The 24152-nt window shown below is 39.2% G+C and overlaps 1 protein-coding gene across 1 annotated transcript in view; it reads right to left on the bottom strand.

The window, feature by feature from the left end:
* LOC122814339 (serine protease 27-like) overlaps positions 1-24152 on the bottom strand; it is an 84990-nt gene that overhangs the window by 30501 nt on the left and 30337 nt on the right. Inside the window, exons 4-5 of the mRNA XM_044086925.1 lie at positions 16836-17113; positions 10483-10652 (exon numbers count right to left, since the gene is read on the bottom strand). Coding sequence (XP_043942860.1) covers positions 10483-10652; positions 16836-17113 — 448 coding nt within the window. The remainder of the gene's footprint in view (positions 1-10482; positions 10653-16835; positions 17114-24152) is intronic.

The raw sequence follows: 24152 nt of genomic DNA on the forward strand, positions 1-24152 counted from the left end.
TTCATTCTCAGAACACCATTTATGCGCATGTGTGGAGTTCAGAAATACTCCAGATAATTAAAAAAGGAAAATCAACTTAATTCCTTTGCCAGGCTGTTTTGAAAACAGCCTAACATTAGTCTTATTTCACCAATCCTCATGCAAGTTGACGACATCAGAAACATCACCCAGCCAGGATCTCAATTGGCTGCTGTGCTAAACAGTGAAGAGACCTTCCTATTGGCTCAGGCTGCCACAGGTGATTGAGACAACCTGAGGCTGAAAGTGAAAGAAGCCAGGACTGAATGTAGCAATGCAATAACACTAACATGGGAGATTTTTAGTTAAATATTATGTTTTTTTCAGGCACTCTGCCCGTTACTGGCATCATGTACAAAGGTAATCACTTAATATTTAAGTGTGTGTATGCGGGTGTGTGTGTTTGCGTCTGTGCTATTCACTTTTCATCTCTTGGTGTATCTGCAATCCTATACCACTTTCTCTAAACAGAGAATGGCAAAGGATAGAAGGATTAATGGATATTATTTGTGGACTAGCTGTGGTAAACGTTAGATGCTCGATATATGCAAATCATGGCACACCATGTCCAGCTATGTTATGGCAAAAAAGACACCTGTTACCCTGAGCTTGGAACAGCTAGTGGCAGACAGCAGCAGTTGGCTTTAACTGCCACACTATATGCATGTATGAGTGGGGGGTAGATGCTCTTAACCATTTGCTGATTTTGAAGAATGTGTCTGATTTTTTTGCCTCTTATTTAAAGCTTTGGCCTTTTCCTCATAAAGTTTCTGACAAATCATTGAGGATTACAGTTGCTAAACAATGATGATAGACACGAGTTTCAGACTTAATGGCATTTATTAAAGCATGTTATTACATTTGCAATTATATTTAATCTTATTGACATCCACTGTCACAGACACACCTCTTAAAAAGACACCATTAAACACATAACCCTCTTACCTCACTACCCTCATAGTCAGTACTACAATATTACTGGAAGTCTTAACTCCCACTCCCAGCTTCCTGTACAAACACAACACGCATTCAATCAGTAATATGTTCCTCTTTCCTTAATTTACCGTGTTCTACTTCCTTCTTCTATCCTTTTCACCTCTGTAACCCCCTACTACAAATAACAAATATCTTCATAAAACACTTACAACCAATCATGACATCATTGTGTGTTATCCCTACTTCAATAACTTCCTCAACAACAAACCACAACCCCCCAGTAATCAGACCAAACCTATTCCCAAGCTTGTCACTGGCAGGATCACTCTTATATATGATTATTAAGATTCCAAATAATTTTTCTCTCTGTTTAAAAATACATAAGACCTGCTTTAGACTATCCTCCATAATCTTCAGTCTCCTTCTTAAGAGTAACGTTGAACTCAGCCCAGGCCCAACACCCTTTCCTCAAAATCAGAACTGCTCCCTTCCTGCACTAGCCTGTGCACTCCTCAATGCACATAGCATAAGAAGCATGACAGCCAATATAAATGTTTTAAATTCCCAGTCAAACCAGACATACTAGCAATCACAAAATCCTGGCTCAAAAAAGACTCTGTCAACTTCTAGTACTTTCTAACATCCTATGTAGTGTGTCAATGATAACAAACCAGGCAAATGATTTGCTGGTGTCTCTCTAATTTTGTACAGAAATAAATTGAAGTCATAGCCCAAGAAAACTCCTGCTCAGACTCTAGTCCTAACTGGATTCTCTTAAAGTTTCCAGTTCACTGCTAATCACTACAGCCCATCTACCACCCCCCACTTCCCTAGATAAATTCAAATCAGTCATCACTAACATCCACAATAACTGTACCAAAAATATTAATGTAATCATTGCAGGTTTCTTAAATCTTAAGTATTCTGGCCCTCTTTCATCTGGCATTTGTACTTTTCTAGCAGACCCAGGTCTTCTTCAACTCAGAAAAGAAACAACAAGACCTAACCTCAGGTCCTCGAAGCATTCCACACTAGATATGATTATTACAAACATGCCAAGCTCCATCGCCATCGATAGACATTCTGCCACCATCACTAAGTGATCACTGCCCAGTCACCCTTACAGTTGTCAACCATCCTACAAAACTACCACCAATGTTGAAAGCCTTCGGAAACCAGAGTATCACAAATATAGACACATTCAGTACCTTTCTCACAGCTCACAACTGGAATCATATACTCTCCTTACATGACCCTAACACAGGACCTGTAAGCCTAACAAACTTTCTAGTCCAGCTGCAAGACAAATTCTGCCCACTTATCCACTGGCTTTATAAACTCACCAAAACTGAATGGCTATCCACCAAACTCAAACATTTTTTAACTCTAAGGGATGAAGCATGGCAAAATGGAAACAGACCTCCACAACTGACAATCACACCACCTTTATAGTCTTGCGCAACCTAGCCAAGAAGTCTATCAGAAGGCACAAAAGAAATCTCCAAACAAAGAAACAAATTACCCTCTTAAATTCTTCCAAACACTTCTGGAATGAGGTTAACCTACTTACAGGAAGAAAACCTTCACATGATTCCCTGTCTGCAAACAGCATTCAATGTGGTAAAGCAAAACCTTCTCCAGAAGATTTCCTTAAAGAATTTAGCACTCTCCCATCAATAAACTCCAAACCTTCCACAGATCATGCATTAGACATCTGTCACCATTCACCCCCCCCCCCCTTCTACTTCAAATGCATAAATCCCAAAGAAGTCTTTATTCTACTTGAAAATATTCTATTGACACCTCTTCTGGATCTGACAACATTTAAACCCTGGTTCATATATCACTGCAGAAAGCATCTATGCCTTTCTCTCACCCACATATATAATCTATGTCTCACACAAAACATCATGCCACAAATTTGGAAAACTGCCTTAATTAAACCCCTTCCAAAGCAAACCACCCCAAGAGGTACCTCTCACTTCTGTTCAATATCCATCCTCCAAATTCTGAGCAAACTTCTGGAAAAGTCAATCTACAACCAACTCTCAATCTATGTTCATCAGTGCCACCTGATGTTCTCTAAACAACATGGATTTGGCTAGGACAAAGTACTATGACAGCACTTTGGTCCCTGAATTATGCCATCCTGCTAAACTCTGATAGTGGCCTCCTTACAGGTGCTTTGTTTATAGACCTGACAAAGATTTGACTTCACTGACCACTATCTTCTCAAAAAAAAAAAAGCAATTTGAATTAATATCAGTCCAGACACTGCTCCCTGGTTTAGAAATTTCTTCACTGACAAAAATTCAGAGTTAAAATAGGATCCTCCCAATCAGAATCTGCACATATTACCAAACGTGTACCACAAGGATCCATTCTTGCCCCCTTATTCTTCTTCCTTGTGGCTGCCCCCATCTCTCAATTATCCTCTATGTTGATGACATGGTCATTTACCGATCAGGTGACTCTCACACCAGTACTCACTGCCAACTCCAGTCAGACTTACATGAGCTCCACTAATGGCTCATAAGCTATAAACTACATCTCAACCCCACCAAGACCAAAACTATGTCTTTTGGAACTCTGCAGAAAATTCACCAAGAGCCTGACTAATTACTTTTTGACCTACACAACCATTCCATAGAGACAAGTTCCACCTTCAAATACTTGATCAGTCACTAAACTCTCATTTTCACATGGACAAAGTGACAGCCAACATAAACTCCCTCTTCTTCTTGGCCAAAAAGATCTCCCTCTTTCTATTCCAACAAGCCAGAGTTCTCCTTTTTCAACTTTAATATGGGCTTCTAATTTTTGATTTTTGTCTCCAAGAAAAACACTTGGCACACTCCAGGCTATTTCTAACAGTATCTGCTGACTCCTTACAAAGGCAGCTTTCCGTGAACATCACTGTATCACCATAGAAAAAGCAAAATGACTGGTTTTAGGATTCTACCTCTGTAAGCTACTCCATCAAACACATTTATTCCCTTTGCAGCTAAACATCATCAGAAAACATCCTTATACATCCTGAGTCACAATTCACAAGGCACACCAACCCAAATTACCCCTAGAACTAAAATCCACAGTTCTTTCTCCAGTAAGGCACCTACCCTTTGAAATGCTCTGTCCATAGACATTAAGGAAATCTATATTTATTCCCAATTCAGAATGCAGCTCAAAAAGCACTTCTTTATCCAAGCCAAATGCTACTGCTTCAACACAGGACATACCACCTAACCTATCTCCTTTCTGAATCTCTTCTCTCAAGATTTGCTGAAGACTGACCAGCGTTAGAAATTAATGTATATATTGAATATTATGCCCTGTTTGATTGCACTTTGCACTGCGCTTATTCACTGGAATGTATATACACAGTTTTTCTATGTAATTAGTCTGAACTATTCTGTTGTTGTTTACATTTCTGTATTTTTGCTTGCAAAATGTTTTGTATTTCATCTGAGTTGAGCTTGAAATTAGTAATTATTGATTAGTGCACTACCCCAGTAAATAAGATAACTAAACAAATAAATAAAATGCTAATGCAAAGCCTGCTATTCTAACAAGTTTCTAAGTGCATGAAGGCAACAGCTGCACTGAGTTTAGCTTTTTACCCACAATTTTTTTATAACTTCCTCTTTAATTTTCCATCTAAAAGTTTGGGAGGTATGGGGGATTAGTTGGTTGCATGCTATATTTTGACAGCAATGAGCTGAAAGGACAAATTCCTGTGCGGCAGTTATTTATTCATTCTACAGTATCAGACATCTGAGGTGTACATTTGCTGTCATACAAGTGATTGCAATTGATAGTCACATTTGTAAATTTGTGAGTGAGGGATTATGTATGTGTGTGTGTGTGTGTGTGTGTGTGTGTGTGTGTGTGTGTGTGTGTGTGTGTGTATGTGTGTGTGTGTGTGTGTGTGTGTGTGTGTGTCATTGCAGAAATAGTGCACATTTGTTTTAAGCCAGTTGGAATACTGTACTTGTGTGTGTGTTTAACACAACCAGATACCTCAGGTGTGCATAGTAAGTAAAGCAGTTGTAATTGATGAGAATGGAATTGTTGGTAATGAAAATTACTGCAAGCATGATGGGAAGGTAGTTGCTGTATACCTTAACATAGTAGTTGTCCATATTTTTTTTTCAATTCCCATCAAAGTATAACAAAAGAATTGTACTCAGTAAGTGTCTATACCATGTGGTGTTCTGGGTAAGATATGTGTAACGGCAAGTGATCATTTATTCGTCAGAGTGCTGCATTAAGTAGTGCTGCCATCTAGACAACAGAACTTGGTTCCCTGGTGAGTGTTTTTCTGTTATTCCTTCTGTGTGGAGTCTGCATGTTCTTTATGTTCCTTTGTGGGTTTTACCATGAGCTTTGGCTTCTTCTCGCAGAACCTTAGCGGTATAATATATGCTTTTGGTCATTTGTGCTTTTACTTTCACCCCATATAGCACAGGGGGAGGAAAGTATGTACTATTCCAGAATGGGATTTATATATCCTTGCAAATATCTGTCTACAATATATTGGTGAACTATTTATTTTGATGACTTTGAATATTACGTTTTAGATGCAACATATTTTTCCTTGAAAAAAAATAAAATAGGACTATATTTCTTTCCATGTTCATGATTTGTTTGTTCAGGCCATCATTAGATCAAAAGGTTGTAAAAAAAAACTCATTGATGCATCTGAGAACATCTAGAACTCTATAACTTCTGGGGGGCCAAACAGTCCCCAGGCACCGACTTAAGTTAGTTATTTCCTTCAAACTTATTATAATAAAGTCTTAGACAGTTAGGATGTAATAAAGCATGGGGAGATGCTAAAGAGTATATCAAAATGAGGTAAAACAAAAAAGTAATAATCTGTCTGGATGGTGTGATGCCAGGTTGAGAGGAAAATAAGAGAAGGATATTGGGCACTGGGAAGGTGCAGGAAGGGCTAGTCTATGATGGAGGAGTGGCACTGAGTCCTTTGTCTAGGGCTCCAGTTCATCCAAGGCTGGTCTTGTTGTTTACAGTCACACATCTAAGGTTTACATAGTCAGCAAAGTGAAATAATGAGGGAGTACATACTGAGGCAGTCTATAGATAAGAAAGAATGACCTCCATCTGTTGTTTGATCACAGATAGTAGTTATTCACTTACTATAATAGAGCACCACCCTATTAAAGTTAACCCCCCCTAATAAGTTTCTTCCTGTGGCCTCCTCCCTTGCTTTGAAGACACCAGCTTCCACTGCTCAACCTTAAGTTTGGGCCTTGGAGGACTAATCTGAAAAGAAAAACATTCATTTGGAAAAAGATGAGCCAACAGAATGTCACTGTAACATATCCTAATATCCCCCACAGAAGAAAACATTTTCAGAAGTTATGCTCGATCACCTGAACCCAAACAATCCTCAGTGAATGAGGGTTTTGGTAGAATAAACTATATGTCCTCTAACCCACTCCTAGGAAGGATAATTTGTTTACTGACCCTTTGTCATATTGTGCCAAATGCCCTGCTATGTTTTAAGCACTTCCTGGGTCCTCTGTCATGATGGTGCTGCCAAGGTACCTCATCCATTTTGTGTGCTGCCAAGGAAACTCATCCATTTTGTGTTTCATGATACTCCCATTCTGAATCAATGCATCACTGGATTCTACATCCCAGAGGTTTCTAGATATTTCACAATTCTTTCCATCAGAAGTGTTTCCAGGATATATTTCTGCTCTAGAGATCAAAGAAACCAGTCAGTAGTCACCTACCTCCTTTTTTTGCCATTAAACCTCACTATCCCTCATGATCTAACATGGACAAACACCTACATGGACAGAGACCTACATGGACAGAGACCTTACATGGACAGAGACCTAACATCGACAGGGAACATATTAGACTTGAGCTGAAAAAAGAGACTCCTTTGTTACAATAAAAGTCTTTCATTCTGTATACTGCGGTCTGTTCATAACTCACGCCTGTAATAACTAAGCTATAATGTTTATGTTTTTCATCACTGTTTACATTTGTATCTTATCTATTTTTCTGTTACAAGAACTGACAGCACTAACATTGCACTATACCATAAAATCTCCCTGATTTAAGAGGCTACAGCAGCCCTGGGTGCCATGGCTGGTAAGGGCATACACCTACCTCAGCCCCTATTCACCATGGTAACAAGCAAAATAGCCCTTTGTAAGTCTGTCCCAGTACCTTATCAGCCTTGGCATCAAAGAAACTTTAAGTGCCTAAAGATAATATGCCCTCCTAACAAACTCACATATACATCATCGTGACCTTATACATGGACTAAATTGGCTTCTAGTCATCCTATCTATTTAGCACCCTTTTATTTAAAATTAACACTTCTGGTTACTGCCCAGCTTTGAGAAGAAAACTCCAATTAAATGAATATACATCTTCACTAAGAGACTCCCAGGAAGGACACATGACTGTTGTATGTCCTCAGTTTAAAATGAACATAGGAGAAAAAGCCTTTTCCAGATCAGACACAGCCACAAAATCAGCTTCCAAATGACATTACATATTCAGAACATCTAAATGACCTCAAAAAGAAAAACACACACACACACACACACACACACACACACACACACACACACACACACACACACACACACACACACACACACACACACACACACATGCACTCGCATGTGTATATCACACACATGCACTCGCATGTGTATATACATATACACACACACACACACACACACACACACACACACACACACACACACACACACACACACACACACACACACACACACATACATATGGGTATAGGGTACTAGACAGAATAAAGTAACTGACGTGATAACATTGAAACAACAAATACTGACATCTTCTATGCATGCTTCGGGAATTACTCCAGGACAAACTAAACCAAATAAAAGCATTTCTGCAGGGGGGGGCAAGCCCCCTGACTCCACGTATCCCCTACTAATCAACAACACAGTACACTACATAACATATGCACTATCCCTAACCCAAACCCTAACCCTAAGGTCCGACACTACCGCACACTTACCCTACCTGCACCCTAACCCTAACTCACTTAACCCACCCCTAACCCACAGTCCCTCACCATCGCACACACACCCTACCTGCACCCTAACCCTAACTCACTTAACCCACCCCTAACCCACAGTCCTCACCATCGCACACACACCCTACCTGCACCCTAACCCTAACTCACTTAACCCACCCCTAACCCACAGTCCCTCACCATCGCACACACACCCTACCTGCACCCTAACCCTAACTCACTTAACCCACCCCTAACCCACAGTCCCTCACCATCGCACACACACCCTACCTGCACCCTAACCCTAACTCACTTAACCCACCCCTAACCCACAGTCCCTCACTATCGCACACTTACCTGTCCGCTCCCTAACACTAAATCCCTCACTCGATCGCACACTTACCGAGTCCGTCGGGTTCTCACCTTTTCGGTCATCTGCGTTTTCGGTATTCTCGTCCCGTCGGATTCCGTTTCGGGCAAATGCGATTTCGAGATTTTAAAGGTGACCCATATATATATATATATATATATATATATATATATATATATATACACACACACACACACACACACACACACACACACACACACAAAAACACACACACAAACTCTGAGATTGAACAATTCCCCAAGGAAAGGGAATATTTCCCTACTCAGGGACTGATGATTTTGCACAACTGTCGGCCATCTGTCGGTATTGATCAAATGGTGTCGACCAGATAGATGTCAACATACTGGCTCATTTGATTCAGTGTCCACAACAGATATATATATATAAATATATATATATATATATATATAAATATAGTTATTTATTTATTATTTATATGTAAACTACCCTGTATATTAAACTATCCACTAAATGATTCTCACAAAGGGTAACATTCCTACAAGACAAATTGTAAAGCAATCTGTGAGGCACCAAAAGTAATCTATTTATATTAAACAACCATCTACTTACCTATTTACCTCTCATAAATTGCTATTGCACAGCATGCATTCTATTCTATATGCTGCATCACTTTCATAGCTAGTCTTGTTATCGTAACAAAAATGTAAATACAATATTATGTTATCATTTTGTATGCATGTATTTGCTCTGTAAACCAATGCATGCAATACGTCTTGTATAATTTTTGCTCATCTGAGCCTAAGTCATGGCTGTAAAGGGTCTTCTTCCCAGACCACTTACCTGATTAACAAATATCAAATAAATAAATGAATGTTAGAATAGTATACCTAAAATCATTAGGCAAACTGAAAATATTGACGCAATTTAGAAAATTCTCAGTAACTATTTGATAAAGAAAAATAAATCTACTCACTTTAGGAAAATGGATAATATATTGCACATACCGAAAGACAAGTTGCTGACAGCAAAAGACTAATATCCCAGTTGACCTAATGTTTTTAATTTTATCTATTTTTGAACTGTTTTTCATGGCTTTATTACTTTATGTATGTAATTTAATACTTCCACCACAAGATGGCACTGGATTTAATGATTATAAAAGGACAATTTATGGGAAAGATTTTGTCTGATGAAGTTCACCTTACTTGTGTCAGGGTTGCCAGATTTCTGAATGGACAGGTAGGGACTGTAAGTGAATACCAAAAAAAAAAAAAGTATTTCCTGCTATTCTGCATTAAGCAGAGGTGGCTCCACTTTCTGAGTTTTGATTGGCTCGTATCAAAAACTGCAAAGCACAGACTTTTCTGTTCAATGCAGAACAGCCCACTGTTTTGCATTGAACAAGTGGCTCTGCTTTGTGATTTTTGATTGGCTTGTTTGCTGACTGTTTCGCTGGGATTTTAAGAGGCAGCGCAGGACTCGGGATTGGGCTGCTGATCTCGGGACAGTCCCACTCAAATAAAAAAAAAGGGTGCTTCCACATATTCTGTAGTAAAATCTGATATACAGATCAATGAAAATTCAGTTATTACAATTATATAGCTTTGCAAGATTTGCCAAAAAAAATCTTAAAGTCTATTGCTCTTCTATGTTATGCTCTGTTCTGATCAAATGTTTTATAAAATTTACAAGTCTATCTATAAGGCTGTCGCTTGCTATGCTCTTTTTCTGTGTTATGCTTTGAGGAATGTTATGTTTTATTGTGCTGTTCACTGTGACAGAATTTCAGTGGATAACATGCAGAAGCTGACACATGCTAGACACAAATGTTCTGTTTTAAATGCAAAGATGTTGAGATGTCACTTAATTGAATAAATGTTCTAATATAACTTCTTAAGTGTGCTTTTTACGATATATTGATTGAAAATGTCATTGATGGTTAACTCATGTAACTGTATCTTATATTTTTTACCATTCTGTGGGCTGTAGGTAAGTGTTATCAAACTGTGATCTTCTGTTGGTTTGTACACAGGTTGTGTTAAAAGAGTCCTTGGTCAACTTTGCTAAACTAATTAACAAATGAAAACAAACAAACAAAGAAGATAATACTGCAATAATGAACTAAAGTTACCTGACAGGAATCTTTTACTCCTCTGATATATCCAGCGCAGATGGAATTCATTGCTACCAGCTGAGTGCGCTGGGGATAGTCGGTATTCACATGATACAGACAGTCACATTGTGGTTGGTTTATGATTGGTACTTGAACTTCCTGTAGTGTCTGGGGTGATGGAAGGCTCCCTGGAGAACCAAAAACAATCTGAGATCAGGCAATAACCCATAAATATCAAGAGTCAAATATGTGATTTTTATTTCTTTGAATTTTAAAACATTTTGAAATGTTAACTTTTCCTGTTGATTTGCTGACATCAGCAGTCAGTTCACTGGTCTGCCTAACTGTCTTTGTTTTTGATGATTTGTCCTAAGCTTGCATTCCACCAAGACACATTAATTTCAGAGCTCAGCTGTTCTAATTGATACACAGCATATCCAGTCCTCTGCACTCAGTGATATTTCAGTGATGAGGTGTAGATTGCAGGTCTGTAGCTAAGCTAAAGTTTAGCCCTTAAGGCTAAACAACACACCTGATACACTTGTAATAGGTGACTCTATCATCAGGCACACTGACGTCCCGCTCACCAGGCTGATCAAGGAGAAGGTAACGGTGAGCAGCCTGTCAGGTGCTAGGATCCGCAACATAACACAAGCACTCAGGTCACTCCAAGGCAAGTACAAATATGACTCAGTCATTGTCCATGCTGGAGTGAATGACCTGAGACGTACCTCCCTGGACTACATGAAAAGAGACACAGAGGAGCTCTCTGAGCATGTAGCCCAGGCCGGTATGACCCTGACCTTGAGTAGCATCTTACCCTCACCAAGAATGATGCCACAATATGAAGACAAGATGATCAATTTCAACAATTGGCTTAAGTATTGGTGTCATTCAAAGGGGATCCAATGCCTGTCAGCCTAGGTTGATATGCTCGACAAGCCACGATGCTTCGCTAGGGACGGCTTGCACCTGTCACCCCTGGGCTTTCGGATATTGGCAAAGGCTCTTGCTACCCCCATAGTGCCTTTTTTAGGCAAGGCTCAAAAGACAAACCCACCTCCATAGGTATCACAAGGGATAAGAAACTAAGAGTAATGCTACTCAACGCCAGAAGTCTAAACCTCAAGATGCACGCACTCAAAACTCTCCTTAGCATGGAGAACATCGATATCTGTGCAGTAACAGAAACCTGGTTCAGGGCTCCCGAGAGCACCCCAGCACTACCAGGTTATACCTCATACCATGCTTTTTGGCCCCAAAACTTGGACCGAACTACAAAAGGAGGGGGAGTATCGATATTCATCAAAGATACCCACACCTCTAGGTTGGTGGCAAAGCACGAAGCATCAGAGACTATCCATGTGCAACTAATGGTGGGTAAAACTGCCTTCCAGTTCATAGCCTGCTACAGACCACCCTCCCAAACCCAGGAACCCCACTCGGCCTTTCTGAGAACACTGAAGGTCTCTCCGAACACCATTATATTGGGCGACTTCAACTACCCAAACATAGACTGGGAGCATTACTCTAGCTCCAACACCCTTGCCCAAAGGTTCCTAGAATTCATAAACTCAAGAGGGGAAAACATACTGGACCTGATCATCACCAACATGGGGACTCTATGCTCCAGACCAGAAGTGTATCCCTCACTGGTAAGATCAGACCATAAACTGATCTCACTGGATATTCACATCTCGACCCCACCCCCTGCCAAGAAAACCACAGTGAAAAACTTCTCTAAAGCAAATTTCACACTCCTCAAAACCAAGGTGGAATCCTTCAAAGCCCCCGGGCCTGTGGAAAATACGGCCCAGACCGCAGAATCCTTTATAAATGCAATCCCAAATAAAACCAAGATCCAATCCTCCAAAGGCAGACATCCTGTCTGGTGGACCCCAGCCATAAACAAACTATACAATAGAAGGAGGAAGCTACTACATGATAGAGCAAAATCCCAAAAAGGGAAGGCATCTCTGATCAGTATTAGCAAAAAACTAAGGGCACTCATAAAATCGTCAAAGGCCAGCTTCGAGAGAAAAATTGCACAGGACACTAAGGATAATCACAAGGCTTTCTTTAGTTATGTTAGGAATCTGGGTGGGAATTCCCAGATATGCTCAGAATTAGTCCAAAATGACAAAAAATACACAGACATTGCCAACATCCTAGCTGACAGGTTCAGCGCAAACTTCTCCCCCCCCTCCCCACCAAAAGGGCAAATATCTATCCCAGCAGAGTGCTGCCCCCCTGACATCTCAGATGCTCAGGTAAGAGCCGCCTTCTCCAAAGCAAAAAACACAGCATCAATGGGACCAGACGGTGTCCCAGGCTGTGTCCTACATGGACTCCAAGAAGAGCTAAACCCAAACATAAAACTACTGTTCAATCTCAGCCTTACTACAGGATATGTACCCAAAGAGTGGTGTACAGCAACAGTGGTCCCTCTCCACAAAGTTGGTGCCTCAACGGACCCTGGAAACTATTGCCCCCTAAGCCTGACTAGCTTGGTCTGCAAAGCTATGGAAAGGATCATCATGGACCTCATAAATAAAGATATTGGGGACCTACAGACACTGTATCCTACCCAGTTCAGCTTTGTTAAGGGCAGATCCTGCCTCTTAAACCTGGTTGACTTCTTTGAAACAGTCACCAAGGCCATTGACGAAGGGAAGGTGGTCCACACAGCCTATCTGGACCTCGCAAAAGCCTTCAATACAATACCTCACTTGGGCATTATAGATAAGCTCACCAGCTTAAATATAAACCTCTATGTCACTAGATGGGTTGCAAACTGGCTCAAGGACAGAACCCACATGGTTAGAATTGCTGGAGCCATGTCAGACACCAAACCAGTTACAAGTGGCATCCCACAAGGCTCAGTCCTGGGACCTCTCTTGTTTGGTATATATTTCTCGGAGGTACAGGCCAACACGGAAGGACTGTGGCTGACCAAGTTCGCAGATGACTGCAAACTGGGCGCCATAATCGACTCTCCAGCCGACACAAGCATCCTCCAAAAGGGCCTCATAGAAACAAACAACTGGTGCCAGAGCCATGGCCTCAAGCTAAATGCCAAAAGTGTATAGTCATCCCTTTGGCAAAAACAAAGTGCCCACAAATTACCACATAGGTGGTAATCCATTAAGTACAAAAGAAGTAATTAGGGACCTGGGGACCCAAGTTGATAGCAATCTCTCATTTGACAACCACGTGGCCAAAGTGGTTAGAAAAACATTTTATATAGCCCACCTAATCATGAAGGGATTCACATCTAGATTAGGGGAGGTCATCGTGCCTCTTTACTCATCCCTCATCAGGCCCATAATCGAGTACAATGTCCCTTTTGGGATGTACCTTATCAAACACCTGCAGCAACTGGAAAGACCCCAAAAGTACCTCACCAAGAGGATCAAAGGGCTCAAACAGATGCCATATGCTGCCCGGTTAAAGAAACTCCAGCTCTACTCAGTGGCATACCGCCTGCTCAGAGGTGACCTGTGCCTGACATATAAAGCCATGTCCAACCCGGAACTAAGGGACATGCTGCACCTCAAAAAATCCAAATCCCATCGAGCTACACGCTCGAGAGACTTGAACCTCAGCACTGAAATAAATAGGACATGCTGGAGGAACAGATTCATAACCCAGAGGCTCCCTTCACTCTGGAATAAAATCCCAGTCCAGGTTAGGCAGAGTCCCTCATTGACTCTCTTCAAGAGGAATCTTGATGAGTGGATGGGAGATTGTAGGTTTACCCCGGGTATCACTTCTGTGTCACTGTTAGACAGAGGCACAGTATACTAACCTCGAAAAAGGGCATAGCAAAATTCATTTAAAATGGGTGGCGAAAGCCAAACATACTCTGGCTAGGCTTATAAATGCCCTAGGGCAGATAGCCTAGTATGAACCTATGAACCTATAATATCAAAATGATGCTGCCGCTGGTATGATGTGCTGCATCTCTGTGATATCATTACCAGAAGGAAGCAGCAAATAGCTCATTTTGTGGTTTATCCCAGCTAGTAATTACCCATCTTTTACTTTCTACAGCTCTCATTCCAAAATAATGACTAGCAGTAAGTCATTAGCTAACTGGTGTTTCTTACTAAACTTATTTATTCTGTATGATTTTGTATATCCCTTCCACACTGCAAATAACTAATGTATTGTTAACAGGTCTGTGCATTTTATTATATATTCACACAATGTATTTTGCACAGTCAAGTGCTGACGACACCTCAAATTACATTTGAGAATTTTTTTCCTCCGTTTTCTCCAGAGCTAGACCTTTGCCCCTGACATGTTGTGTTATCTGCAAAAATTCCTATTTCTAATCAGTGGTACACATAATCTGTGGAACAAGTTATCCACATCCGCATCATGTGTATTTCCAAGGCCACTACTCTAAACTCTACTGTCTTGCAATACAGATCCTGAAAATCTTTGTGACAAACATACCCTATGCAGAAATTGTGGAATTTCTAAATTAAAACAACCTCAAAGTTAAGTTAGAATATATATGAAGAGTGACAAAAGGACAAATTTTATTTAACACATTTAACATACTAAATAACAACCACAACTTAAAAAATCAGTTATTATTATTATTATTATTATTATTATTATTATTATTATTATTATTATTGGTGCTTTGCAACTTTATTGATAGTGCTTTGTGACATGCACACTTTCTACGTATAAGTCTGGTAATTTATCAAAGTAAGGCAGCTTTTTGTTTTAATATAGAAATGAAAACTCCATCTACATATAACCACAACCCCTTTCCCATTTTTGCACATGGGGTCAGGGGTGTCACTTCAACAATGACAATCATCTAGAGCCAAGGTGCATACTGCTGAGCTTCTAGCACAGTTGTGGCTGTTCTTCCATAGCACACACTCACCTGCACACTCACACCTATGGTCATTTTATAGGTTCATAGGTTTATAGGGGATTACTAGGCTAATGGCATAAGACCCTTTAGAAGCCTAGCTAATAATACCCAGGATATGACAGGATCGCATCTTAATTCCCCAGATATGGAATGGGGTAGTATCAGGTGTTGGTGCCCTGAGTCATTTTACAGACTGTCTCTGTCCATAAGGGATATGGGCAGTACCCCAGCAGTGAATTTACAGTTCCTCATCCATTTATCCAAATTTTTTTTGAAGAGAGTGAGGGACAGGCTTTGTTTTACAAGCATCCAATCCACCTAATGCATGTCTTTGGAATATGGGAGGAAACCGAGCATCCATTGGAAACCCACACAAACACAGGGAAGTATGCAGACTCGTGTGTGTGTGTGTGTGTGTGTGTGTGTGTGTGTGTGTGTGTGTGTGTGTGTGTGTGTGTGTGTGTGTGTGTGTGCGTGTGTGCGTGCGTGTGTGTGTGTGTGTGTGTGTGTGTGTGTGTGTGTGTGTGTGTGTGTGTGTGTGTGTGCGTGCCTGTCAAACCTAGCAGAAAGCTTGCATAATGACACCATAAGTGTTTGAAATAAATAGCATAGCTACTATATCTTAATAAAATCATATCAGGAAAAGTTGTTTAGTAAAAGAAGCAGAATAGCCTGCAATTAGGTCACATAAAATCATCCTCAAACAAACAAACAAACAAAACAAATGAAAAACTCTTGTTGTATACCATATTTGGTTTGTTTAATTAAGTCCCTTTATAGTAATAGGACACAACACAAGTTTGCAAAACCAAAAGCTTCCAAGAGAGAAAGCCCTCGTGTTACTCAAATTGATAGTACCCTTTCTCCTTAAGTATAATCACATCTGTGAACTCTATCAGCAGGGATATAAAGAGAATCTGAAAAAGTGTCCTGTGATGGATGAAATGGGGCTTGATCACACAGCTGCACAGCAGTTGCCTGTTTGACTACATACAGTAGCTTGTTGCAGTATAAGGCAAATATATGAACTTGTAGCCCGTTATCAGAACGTGGGGTCACCTGCATAGTTATTTCACATAATCTGTCATTTATTTATATATCTGCCACACACTATATCCTCCCATCATGTACTGTATTTATTAACAACTAGGCTAGTTAAGTAAATCACCAAGTGGGTCCTCTCTTACCCCCGCAGCACAAGCTCACATTTTTTAGGTTCCATTATTGTTTGGTTTTCATTTTTAAGATGCTGTGTGTGTCTGTAGCAGCTGCTACTATTTGGTTTCACCTAATTAAATTTTAAACAAAAGATAAGACTTGTAGAATAGATTATTATAATACTTTTTAACTATTTTAGACTTTGTTAGCCACACAACATACATTCCTCATGATCTGAGCCGAAAACTGCACCACAAAAGTAGATCCATCTCATGGTCTGATATCATCTGCTCTGGGCAGGTACCTTGGTACTTACCTCCAGACTGTGTAGCACCCCAGCCAGTAACCCAGCAGAGTAAACCATCAGGAAACTGGAAAGAGGAACCAGGAAGACAAACTGGAAGGATATAGTCTGTGAATGTTACATTTACATCAAGCTTTAGGAGAGCTATGTCATAACCTTGTGTTGGGTTTGTATAATTCTCGTGAACAATGATCTCTTTAATTTTCCGTGTGAGCTGGTTTCTATTAGAATTAGAAAGCTGATACCCTCCTAGGACCACGCTGTATTGGCCTATATTTTGATAGTAGTTCCTGAATAAATAATTAGAAGTAATAGGTTAGTACAAACAGGACATACAACCGAAACAACACATTGACATATTGTTTAACAGATGGTTCCAAAATGAGCAGGCATGGAGGAAACTAAATTCAAGTAATGAAAATACCGTGAAAAACACAATAATATGAAATCCATTACTGCGAATAAAACACGCAATTACTGGTGTTCATACCAGTTTGTTTTCATCTTATCAATTTAGCCACAAACTCTTCAGAAGTATGTGAATAAATAAATTATACAACATTAAGTAATACAAGTTGTCAAACTACAACCAGTTACTTTGAGACATCTATTTAAGCTTAAAAAGAGCTTAAAGAAGCAAAACATAATAATACAAATCCTGGCAATGCATGTTCTCAAACACTGGAACAGTTCTAAAATCATCATTATAACAAAACTTTAAACAAATTAATATAGTGATAAATTGTATACTAGAAGCTTCATAGACATACTTTTGGTAATCCCCATAAGAACATTGTATTGATTTTAGGATATCATTCTAGATTCCATTCCTTCTAAATACTGATTATTTTGTGCAAGGCTGTACCCTATACAGGCCTTTAAAGTATACATAACCCTGCACCTAGAAGTAAATACGTTTCTTGAAGGTACATCTATGAAACATTTTGCTACAGAACTGCATAGTTGACTGTTCTGCATATATATATATATATATATATATATATATATATATATATATATATATATGTGTGTGTGTGTACAGTATATATATTGCAAATGATCCACTGTATGAATTTTGAATGATCAAATACAGAGATATTAATTCCACCACCACAACTTATACTATAGATTACAGTTTTCATATTACGAGGAACAAAGCATGCAACTTTGACTTAACCCCCTTTCAATGCACCTTCCACAGTTGAAGATTGCTGCATATACTTAAAATACTGTACGAATGTTCTGTAATACTATATTAATAGGTTAATGTCCGCAAAAGAAAGTGTAGAAATCATGCTGGAAGGACAGTTTTCATAACTTTCCTTGACACATTTTCATAATTTTGTCCTTAATAGTAGACTAGGAAAAAAACAAAAGTCCATTTCTAGCACACACATGACAGTTGCTTTCAGACCTACTTCACATGGTGCTTTTGTTTATTAGATGATTATAGACATGTGTATAACCATGTCAGATGTCCAAAAATTATAACACACAGATGGCAGGTGTCATTATGTTTATTAATGAAAGAACAGGGACCATAAACTAAATGCCACTGCAAATTAGCATTCAGTTATTCAGTTAGTTATTTATTCTGTTGTATCTGCTTTATGCTTTTCAGGGCTATGGGATAAATGGGATCTATCAAACAATCAGAAAGCTAATCCTGGGTCGAACTCATGCACATCATCACAAGATGCATTCACACACACATACATACACACATACACACACTCACACACACACACACACACACACACACACACACACACACACACACACACACACACACACACACACACACAGAAAGCATGTAAGAATCACCAACCCACCTACAGACGTACAGTGAAATTTTTGAATGTGGTAAGAACCTGAAAGTACCTGAAAAAACTATAAGAGTACAAGAAGGATAGTCAAGAGTTTGTAGAGAATACACCCCATCTGAGAAATGAACTGGAGAATCAAGTATATTGAGGCAGCAATGCTTCTCAATGCACCAGTGTACCACCCTAGACAGGAAATTACAGATGAAATTCATTCATGTAGTAGCATTTCGTACTAGGTGTTAATGCTTTTACACCCTACTGCCTGTACTTGTTACCTATGATTTTCAGATCATCTCGTTGTTACAGTGTCATAGACATCACCATTCATCTTCACCAATGCTTCCTAGAAATCACTCAGCATAACCCAGTTTGGGTGGGTAGTGGCATTCCGATGAAAAGAACCTTACGTCTGTAAATTACTAGACTTTGGTACAATTTGATACACACTGTAGATCAGAATTCCACTATGCACAATTCTTAAAGCCCTGTACGGTCATGGCATGACCACAGACAGCACTGGGCATGTCCTTAGGCACTTGCTTATGCACCAGGTCTTCCTTCCATGTCTCCCTATTACTTACTGAGTACTGTCTTGTTAGTCTCCTTGGCTTCCATGAGACATTGTTTATATATAATGGATAATTTCACTCCTGTACCAGGACAGAGAACACACCTGCGTTTGTTTCATCCTTTCCTCAGCCAACCCAGTCTACTATTGGGACTCATTCCTGATTCTGGGTCATCAATGTTCATTCTGGATTCCTTATGCTTGTGGCAGGTGGTTGATGGTAAAAGGGTACACTTGGAGTAAGTGCATTCCTATCTAAAATTAAATTTCTTAGTTTCTTAGAGACTTTCACATTTCCTTGTTAACATGTCAGCTTCCAAAATAAATGCTCTGTTGAACTCAAACATTTTATTATCCTACAACATTGATCCATTAAGTCCATTATGCTGTCTTGATTTTTGACTCCATGCAGCTTAAGTCCCTATACAATTACCCCCCCAACCCCTGGCATTAAGTGTAATTACTCATCTTCCTATGCGTAGGCTGATTGGCCATAAGTTTAACATGAGGATGTGAACCTAAGGTCCATCAAGAAGCTTAGACACAATACCCCTCTGTACTGAAAGTATATTGGTTACCCCTAGTATGAAGGTTATTTCCACATACCCCAGGCATGAATGTATGTCTTTGGCAGGATTGTTGCACAAACCATTGGTTTAGTCAAGGTGAAGGAGATTGAAAAAGGTAAGGATTTTCAGGCTGAAATGAATAAACACAGATCACCTCTCGGGAATCTATATAAGACAGGGTAGGGGGATAGGGTCTTTAGTATTTATTTATTTATTTATTGATATTTGATTACCAGGAAAGTCTGACTGGGCAGAATCCAATTTTCAGTGGAGGCCCAGGGAGAAAAGCTCCAAATTATTATAAAACATTTTTAAGAACAATAATTTTACAATCCTCAAAAATAAAAATAAAAATTTGCAGTTTAAATAATTATAACAAATTAGACATAATATAAAAACATTAAGAATTGATAGGGTTTATGACAATCATTTAATATTTACAAACATTTTAGACAGTTTAAAAAGAAATTAAAGGTATGCTAATGTAATACAAATGGGAATTGCAATACGAAGTGAGGAAAAAACAGGCTTATGGTATATATTTAGAAAGTCAGGGAACATAATAAGATAGCTTTAAGGAAGTAGGTGAAGAAGGGAGAGCAAGGAGGTATAAGGAATGAAAAGATACGTGTTTACATTTAGGGATATAGTTTATTTAGTGGTAACTGAGAATGTATAGCCCAGACAGTGCTTTGGTGCAATGGGGTATTTAGGCTAGGCTTCTCAATGGTCACCTGCACTGCATGTCTAGTAACTACCTAAGCACTTATAATCAAACATAACTAACTTTTGTAACAGAACAATCAATTACATACAGTGTGATTTCAGTATGAATGCTAATTTTAAAATGGAGTGTTCTGCCTGAAAGACCTAGTTGAGAACATATTTTTCCAGGAAGTAAGACATCTGTTGCTGGAATTAATGTGGCACAATTAGTAGCTTATAAGCTAATTTAGGTTGTGAGGTATTGTGAGTTCTTTCTATCATGGCACCCCAGCAGGAAACTGTAAATCTGAAAAAAAAGATAGATGACAATCCTTTACTAACATAATAAAATGTAACAATAACCATCCATAGGAGTAATAATGAGGTTATTCACAGTTTCACAAAGTTCTTAATATTGCTGCAGAAAGGTGACTAAATTGGTTTAAAAGAAAACTGATAATCCTTTCATATTATTTTCCCTGGAGCTCTATTATTGACAGACCCATATGTGGCAATTTCACTAAAATAATTATCTGTCTATATCTATCTATCTATCTATCTATCTATCTATCTATCTATCTATCTATCTATCTATCTATCTATCTATCTATCTATCTATCATTGTTGACCAGTTTAGTCCCAGTAGGCTGAGGACCTCTTTTCAGGAGAGACCTGAGATAGTATTTATACAGACTAGGAGAAATTTGGCCAGAACACTAGGGAAAATTTCCCTACCCTAATCATTATATGCCACTTGATCTTTTACATACACCTGAACTATCACTAACTCAGATGGGGCTACAGTCTAACATCTTATTTGAAGGGTGGCACACTCAGGAATGCTGCAGCCCATAATGCTGTAGTCCAGTGTCAGTAAATGAAAATGAATCCAACCACCTGGGGTAGGGATAGAGCCCAATGCCTTCTGCTCTTTTACCATTAATGGCAAGTGTACTAACTGCTGGCCCACTGCCGCTGACTAGAAAGTATATCAGTAACCACTGATGTGGTAACATGTTTATTCAGTAACCTTTTAGGTCGCTTTCAAGACTCAGACTAAGCAAGCAAATTAATACCTGATACTTTACATACTAGAATGCATATACACGCACTTAATCACTAAAAGCTTACTGCTCATTTTCTGAGTCTGTATTATTTTTTTTCTATTTTACAATTAATTTAATTTCTGCTTATATTCCCCATGTCAAAGTTGCAAATGATTTTTGAAAAACTGAAGACTTTAGTTTGTTGATTAACTTTTTTTCTTTCCTCTCTACTAATTCTCTCTATAACTACATCTTCAAGACAATATCAGATTACTACTAGACAATAATTTATATACCCATGCAACAGAGCCTTAGCTATCTCGCTGAGTTAAAAGCATAAAAAAGACAAGCTCCACTCCTCTAATTTGGCACTGCATGCTAAGATACATTCCCCACCAACAATGAATAAATAAATAAATTACTTCTGCTACTGTTTCCAAACTTTAGCAAGCTGATTGCTACATTTCATCAGGCTAGATATGTAGCAATTTAGTTGTGCAAAAGGAAGATCCTATCTAATGAACCTGGTGAACTTTGTCGAAAAGGTAACACAAGCTGCTGAGAGCAGTCACAATGTTCACACAGCCTGCTTAGATTTTGCCAAGGCATTTTATGCCAGTCGCCATTCAGAACCAGGTCATGATCAAATGGGATCCTAGGCAGGGTAATGGATCAGGTCCCTCCCACAGCAGCCCACCCACCCTGCAGCAGCCCCTCCCCAGCAACATCCCTCCCAGCCATTCCAGTGTCCCATTACTTGACTATATCTCCCCATTTACCATAAACACTTCACGCTATTTTCTTTACTTAAGGATTACAGATATTTGGATTTAATTTAAAACTTTTACTTTACATTTTATAGCACAAACACCCCGGGGAAAGTTTCATAGCTTATTACATGATGCTTCTATTAATTAATGATACTGTGTTTAAAATTTGTATATTTGTTGATTACTTGCACACCTCTGTTTACTATGTTCTTGATGTAATGCTGGCATTTTTCTGGGCTTTTTCTCCCTGAGCCTCTACTGAAAAGGGGTAACTTTCTGCCCAGTATGACTATCCCAGTAAACAAATACAATAAATAAATAAAATAAATAAATGTTGGCCTAGACTATATGTGACTATAGTGTGATATGCTGATACATGCAGGTAATATGAGCCTGTTGGGTTACTGTTGAAATTCCAAACATTGTAGCTGTGATCCATGAAACTGTGAGACTGAAAGTGTATCTATGGGAACTATAGAATGAGTCCAAAGTTGTGCTACCTTGGTATTCCCCCTAATTCAACATACAGCAATCTTGGAATTAGTACATAGGGATTGCAGGGGATTGGGTACAGCCCTTCATGACATGAGATTCAGCATCCTTACAAAAATGCATTAATGACATTGTAGTAAGTTTTAAAATTCATTGCATTTTTATTGCACTGCCCCCCACCAATCCAAACACAGCACCTGGCTGCTTGCCAAGATTTCATACTTGCCAATACCCATGTCTTTCTAGCACCCCTTCAAAACAGGGTACCCCTGACTCCTAGTAAAAACTCATTATTGGCCCCAGGAACCAGAGATCTAACTGTGAATTGTGAGCATGTTTCTGAGAGCCTTCACACATGTGACAAGTTAGTGAAGGTACCTGACAGTGGGATTGGCTACTTCAATGATGCCAAGATTTTCAATACCCCAAGGCTTCTGGTCTCCCCCAAAGGTCAATCATGTTTGCCAAAAACCTCCCTTCTGGGATAAGAGAGCTGACCCTCAGCTGTCCATCCTATCCTTACCCAGTCAGCCCTACCAGTGGTCCAAATTAATTTCCAAATGGAGCTCACTGGTGGCAGACCCAGACACCCTCCCTCTGTGCCATCAGGCCTGTTGAAGTCTTGCATTTCTTTTGCAATCTTATTTTCATGATACCTTTCCACAGGGCACAGATGTCCATACCAGACTGCGTACAAAACCTGAAATAGATAGTAAAATGTGAGGGTGGAAACTGGTAAGACTGAAAAGCAAGATTTCAAATTTGCAGGTCAGTAAATGACAGTTTGGTAAATTCGAAGTAGATAAAGCAGATACCTAGAACATCTGTTTTTTTTTAATTTGTGACCCTGAGCAAATCAGTCAGCATTCTTAATATAGTTTTAAAAAAGTTGGACAGCATGGTGACTTAGTAACTTAGCTGCTTCTCAGCTAAAGGGTTCACTCAATCTCTGGACATTATTTGTGGGGAGTGGTATATTTCCTGGGTATTAGGGCAGGTCTTCTCCATGTGCTGTTGTGTTTTTTTTTCCAAGCTTCCAAAAACATGCTGGTTTACATGAACTTACACATATCCTTGGCTGAAAAGAGTTGAAGAAGCACCAGTTCATTCTCCCAGTTAATACATTTAACAAACTAACTAACTAACTAACTAACTAACTAACTAACTAACTAACTAACTAACTGACTGACTGACTGACTAACTGACTAACTGACTAACTGACTAACTAACTAACTAACTAACTAACTAACTAACTGACTGACTAACTAACTAACTAACTAACTAACTAACTAACTAACTAACTAACTAACTAACAAATAAATGTGCAGGCCAGTTCGTCTCACTGGATAATAT

The sequence above is a fragment of the Protopterus annectens genome, chromosome 10.part0, assembly GCF_019279795.1.
Source record: "Protopterus annectens isolate FY-2018-M chromosome 10.part0, PAN1.0, whole genome shotgun sequence".
In the NCBI taxonomy this organism is placed as follows: Eukaryota; Metazoa; Chordata; order Ceratodontiformes; family Protopteridae; genus Protopterus; species Protopterus annectens.